At 49.9% G+C, this 6,000-nt stretch overlaps 1 protein-coding gene across 2 annotated transcripts in view; it reads right to left on the bottom strand.

Moving 5' to 3' along the window:
- Positions 1-4,274: 4,274 nt before the first annotated feature.
- The window catches only part of Ncdn (neurochondrin), a 10,531-nt gene continuing 8,805 nt past the window's right edge, over positions 4,275-6,000 (bottom strand). The window contains exon 7 of one of the 2 annotated variants that reach the window (XM_031378686.1): positions 4,275-5,798. In XM_031378686.1, the coding sequence (XP_031234546.1) occupies positions 5,362-5,798 (437 nt within the window). In that variant the 3' untranslated portion in view covers positions 4,275-5,361. The remainder of the gene's footprint in view (positions 5,799-6,000) is intronic. The other variant, XM_031378685.1, reaches the window with a different exon arrangement.

Raw genomic sequence — 6,000 nt, forward strand, 5'->3', positions numbered from 1 at the left:
CTGAGGACTTGGTTCTCTCTTTTCATAACATGGATTCTGGGGATTGAACTCAGGTCATCAGGCTTGGTATCAAGTGCCTCTCCCTGCTGAGCCATCTTGTCAGCCCCTGCCTACATTCTTCAGGAACAAGTTCATTCCCCTCTCAAGCCTGATGACTATTTGTCTCCCTGTTACCCCCAAATGTGTCCTTCCCAGTCTATCAATCTGATTAGAAATCCAGAATCATACACACAGATGCCAACTGAACAATCCCTTAGGACAGCAGTTCTCAACCTGTGGCTTGCGACCCCTGTGGGGCGTCAAAGGACCCTTTCACAGGGGCTGCCTAAAACCATCAGCAAACACAAATATTTACGTTACAATTCATAACAGTAGCAAAATTACAGTTATTTAAGTAGCAATAAAACAATTTTACGGGCCTTCTTGCTCTTGCTCTGTCCTCTCCCTCCTGCTCCCCCTTCCTCCCCATCACCCTTTCAACTCCCCTCCCCATGCCCTGAAAAAAACTATTCTATACTAAACAAGCAAACAAACAAAACAAAACAAAACAAAATTTTACGGTTGGGGTGGTCACCGCAACATGAGGAACTGTACTAAGGGTCACAGTATCGGGAAGGTTGAAGGCCACTGCCTTAGGACATCTCCTGCAGCTACTCAAAGTTTGCAAGTAAAAGCAGAACTCACATCTTTTCTGCCATCCCAATCCCCATCTGCTTAGCCTCCTGAGTTCTGTAGCACTGTAAATGATACCACATACTTCAACTTTAAACCTCGACAGTTTCCTTTGTTTGTCTTTGTTTTTGGTTTTGTTTATGAGATAGGGTGTCACTATGTAGCTAAGGCTAGCCTAGAACTCATGATCTTTCTGCTTCAGCTTCAAAAGTGCTGGGTTCACAGGCATGAAACACCACCCCAAAGCCTGAGTGTTTCTACTTACAATCCATACGCACCCACCATGGAAGAGACTGAGCAGGTACCCCAGAAAACACATGGCCCCCTTTCTCCGAGCCTTAAGCTTCTTTACTCTCTTTCTTATAGACCTAGTCCCTCATCACCAATGACACTTGGGGACTTGTTAGAAATGCCAGTTCTTGGACTCTACCTCAGACCCCCTGAATCAGCAACTCTGCAGTTGAGTCCAGCAATCTGTTTTAATAATTCCCAACGTGATCTGGGTTGTATTGCATAGGTCCTGGCAACAAACCTCTAACAATGACATGAGTTTCTTATACTTGTGACCCACTTCCAACTCCTTTGTTCAGCCTCTTTTACCTGGACCATGTCCCTTCCCAACGCAAAATGCTTCTGGGATCCATGGTCATGACCCACTCCAGAAACAATGCTGACTAGCCAGCACTCTGGGATTTCTTGTTCTGTGAGTCACTTCACAAGAAATCTAAAGTTGTAGGGGGACAGAGGGCCCAGAGGCTAAGAGAATCATCTGCTCTTTCAAAGGAGCCAGGTTTCTTTTCCAGCACCCACATGTCAGGAATGGCTATCTGTACCAGTTCTGGTGGATCTGGTGGGTCTGACGCCGTCTTCTGGCCCCCATAGGCATTGTGCTGCACAAACAGTCATGCTGGCAGAATACCCCACACATAAAACAATAAATGCATCTTAAAAAAAAAATCTAATGAAGTCAAAAGTCTATCTAGTACTTTGCTTCGTGTGTGTCAGGCAGCCAACAAATAACTATTCAATAAATAAGTAACCAAAAATATTATTACAATTTTCCAAACCTATTAGGGAACTCTTTGGAAAGGCTCTTATGTGAACTTGACCTAGCATAGCTACACGTAAGGCCCAGTTGTAGTCTGAGGAGCTCATCGGACAAATAAGCAGTTTTGCTTATTTCTTCTGGGGAGGGACATGTGCTTCATGATCTACTTCTTCTTTGGAGATCGGTAGAGCTGTGGAATACCAGGGTTTCAGACCAGGCCCTTCTGTTTCAGGGACAAGGGTTCTTCATGTTGTAAAACATGCAGGTGATGATTTCTTATGGCCTGTTTTTTTGAGATGCATACACCTGGAGGAAGGCATGAGGAAAGAAGAGAGATACCCCTGGGAAAACAGGGTGTACACAACAGGTACAGATACACTGATAAGACATGTACACAGAGGTATGCATACACGTGGAGTCTCAGTCAACATTCTTAGCTTATTCTCTTCCAAGACTCACATTTTCTCTTCTTTAAAACAAAACAAAACAAACAAAACAAACAAACAAAAACTTTTTTGTCCTCCTTTGTTGACAGAGCCACATTCCTCTTCCTAACGGGTCGGCCTGCAAATGTTTTTCGATGAAGGGAAATCTCGCAAAAGATGCTGAGGCGCCATCTAGTGGCTGGAGCTCACGCTGCAGTTCAACACTCCCCTTCCTGTCTTCGAAGAACCTAGACAGAGCGAGCAGAGCCTTGCAAGTGTCAGCTTAGCCTCTTGCTCACTCTGGAGTCTGGAACCCTCTCCCGGAGCTTCATGAGAGGACAGGTTTCAGTCTTCCTTGAGTTCTTAAGCTTCACTGGCTTTGGCATGCAGGAGAGCAACTCAACTGCAAGGACCGTGGACAGTAATCATTTGCTTTGTGGCCCTTCTCTCAACTTCCCCAGACTATCTGTCACTCCCAGGATTCTAAAGGACATTTGACAGCTCCCAAATCTGTTATCCTCTTAGATGTCTTCCCATGCTCTAGGCTAGGGGAGGGACTCACTCCTCGAATGTTCCATAAACAACACAAACCATTTACCAAACCAATTCCTTCATAAATCCGTTTCTCTCCCAGTGTTTACCATGACAGAGCGGTCCTACTCTCCACACAGCAGTCACAGTCAGTAACCTGGAGACATCACTGGCTCCCCATTCTTTGCTCCTTGTCAGGTATTACTAATTTCTAAGTTCCCTTTCCTAACTCCTACCTATACACGCTCATTCTTCTCACCATCACTGGCTTAGTTCTGATTTCTTCCCCCCTATCTGAGCCCTCCCTCGTCTCAGAAGTCTCCCCTCTTTGCTTCTTCCTTCTCCATGTAGTCTCACTGCATTTGCGATATAGCCAAGTTGGCCCCCAAATCTCCTTCCTATTCTAGTCTTCAGAGTGCTGGGTTACAACTGACATACCTCACACCCAGCCAACTCCAGACGTTCCTTTTGCAGTCAGCATCTTTCTAAAATGCAAACTGGATTCCATTTAATCTGCAGTCTGGTCCTTTGGCATGATCTCACATTTAAAATGGTGGGTATCAAGCAGAGCAGTGGTACACACCTTTAATCCCAGTGCTCAGGAGGCAGAGCCAGGCAGATCTCTTTTGAGGCCAGCCTGCTTTCCAGAACAAGCTCCAGGACAGCCAAGGCTACACAGAGAAACCTTATCTCAAAAATTTCGTAACAATCATCATCATAATAAATGCTGGGTATTCACACTTTGATCTCATCTTCCACTTCTTCCCACTGGGCCACGGTATAGCAATGGAATGTCTTTACACCATTCTTCGGCTTGTCTTCCTGGCGAGCCCCCACCTAGCCCTCAGGTCCCAGAGCCCCTGTTTAGTTCTCTGGACTTGTTCAAGGGGCTGGGGAGATTGAGATTTCAGGCACATTTTGTTCTGACCTCCACAGAAGTCAATGCTAATATCTTTAGGTTGCATTGTCTTCTAGGTATTAAGCCGATTGGTACAGGTTAGTTTGTCTTCTCAGGTTTATCCAAGAATTGTTTTCAAATGAATATCCTTGTTTTGCGTAGCCAACCGCCAGGCAAGCAACAGGATGCATTCAGTGGATGATTATAGGCTTGGGGGCCTAGATGGAGCCTGCAGACAAACCAAACCAGGACAGGGGTGGGGGTGGAGCTGTTCTGGCTCCAACATGACAGCTTGGCCTTTCCTCTTCTCATTTGGCATGAAACAGGTCAACAGCTAGTAGCCTGAAAGCCACACTTGACTTCTGTGTTTTGTTAGGTCAATATTGACTTAATTGAGCCAGGGCAGTGGTGGCACATGCCTTTAATCCCAGCACAAGGTGCTGAAAAGAGACACTATTTCTGAGTGCCCCACCAGGCCCAGCCACATCAACCTTTGGGTTTATGAACCTGTTGTACTAGGGCTGGGTGTATCTAAAACCTCCCTGCATGTAAAACTAGAACTACTATGCTTTCTTCCTAGCTCCTGGGGGAGGTGAGTGAGAACATCTGTTAGTATTTGGAAGGATACACGCTCGCTCAGCAGATAGAGCAGGTTAAGAGCCTGAAAGGGAGGTGCAGGGCAGACCACAGAGGAGCCTTCTCATCATCAATAAACATTTATTGAGTGTCCACATGTGCACAGCTTTGAACTTGGCGATCACAGAACGCACTGGGGGGAGGGGAGGAAGCAAGGGGTCAGGTGTAAGCTCGTCTCCGAGGGTTCAGAAAGGTAGTTCCTGCTGGAGCCGCCAGTCGCGTCTCCCTGCAGAGAAGTCTTAGCAGGGACTGGGGGAGGGGAGTTGAAGCCAGGCACCACGGTGGCAGTGGAGTGCAATCACAGGGAAACATGCGGATTCTAGGGTGGTGTGACCTCCTGTTCCTGGCTCCAGCCAGGCCAGATGGCACCAGGGGCACAGGGATCTGATGCTCAGGTGTCCAAGCAGGGATAAGGACAAGCAAAATAAATAACCCTCAACCCCCCCCATCTTCACTCTGCTGCAATATGACACAAAAGCTCAAGAGACCTGGGACCGAGGGCTCTCCGGTCCCCTCAAGGAAGCGCAGGTGGAAGGAGGTTCCCCACCCACCCACCCCCGACTGGTCTGTCTGCTCCAAATTGCCCTGGAAGCATAGGGGCAACTCGGACCCCGGGGTCACTAGAGTTAAAAGGAAGAACTGTGATGTCAATGGCCTGAGCCTGCTCTCTGTCCAAGAGGACCAAAGGCAAAAGCCAAGCGGCCAATTTAAAGGGCGAGGACCCGACCTGGGGAGAGCCAGAAGGGGCACCACAGCCTTGGGGAGGCCACGCCCTGGCCGGCAGGGCACATGGGCTGAGGCAGTCAGCGCCTGCCAGCCCGCTCCTACCCTGGGACCTCCCTCCTGTGGGGAGCCAGACGCTGGGCATAATGACACTTAGTTGCCCTCTTCCTGGGGGCTTCTCCAACCTTCCCCGGCCTGGCGGGGCCAACCTCTGTTCCAAGCCAATCCCTGCCCCAAGGGGGCTGGGGGCAGGATGCAGTTTCTTATACTTGAGAGGTGGGCATCATGCCCTAGCCCTCAGAAAAGCCAGAAAGCTGGGGTGTTTGTGGGGGTCTGAAGAAGGGGTCCAGTTTGGGGGCTGCAGGGAAGATACCTCCTCCCTCCTTCCCTTGCTGCCCGCCCCTGGGTCTGTACCCACTGGACGCCCCTCAGGGCTCTGACAGACACTGCTCCAAGGCAGCCATTCGGTAATGGCTAGCTGTCTCTTCGCCCGCCTGCAGCCTCATGGCCTCCCGGCATAGCCTGTTAGCCCTCGCCAATTCCACCAGCACGCCCTGGTAGGCAGCTACCATCTCAGGCTTGACGGAGTTGGGGCTTACACTACCCAGCAGTTGTAGCAGCTCCTGTGGCCAGCGGGAGCGCAGGGCGGCAGGGGCTAGCCAGGGCAACAGCGGCACACAACCTGTGAAGGCCTGCATGCCCAGGAACCAGAGCTCTTGCAAGTCAGCCCAGATGCCTTCATAGTCAGGGGACAGGGCCAACACCGCCTGGTCAGAGCCAGGGGTGGCCCGTGCCACGTGGGACTGTGATAGGAAGAGGATGGCAGCTGCGAAGAAACCTCTGGAGGCTGGGGTTCCTTGGAGAGCTGAAAGGAATGGAGAATGTACTGGCATAAATCAGACGGCCAAGCACTGGACCAGGGCCTCCCATCCCTGCTGTGTGGACATACTCGGAAAACAGAAGCATCACCTGGCCAGGGGGCGGTGGTGGCGCACTTGGGAGGCAGAGGCAGATGGATTTCCGAGTTCCAGGACAGCCAAGGCTACAAAGAGAAAGCCTGTGTCGAA

Source organism: Mastomys coucha, unplaced genomic scaffold (assembly GCF_008632895.1).
Source record: "Mastomys coucha isolate ucsf_1 unplaced genomic scaffold, UCSF_Mcou_1 pScaffold18, whole genome shotgun sequence".
Classification (NCBI taxonomy): Eukaryota; Metazoa; Chordata; class Mammalia; order Rodentia; family Muridae; genus Mastomys; species Mastomys coucha.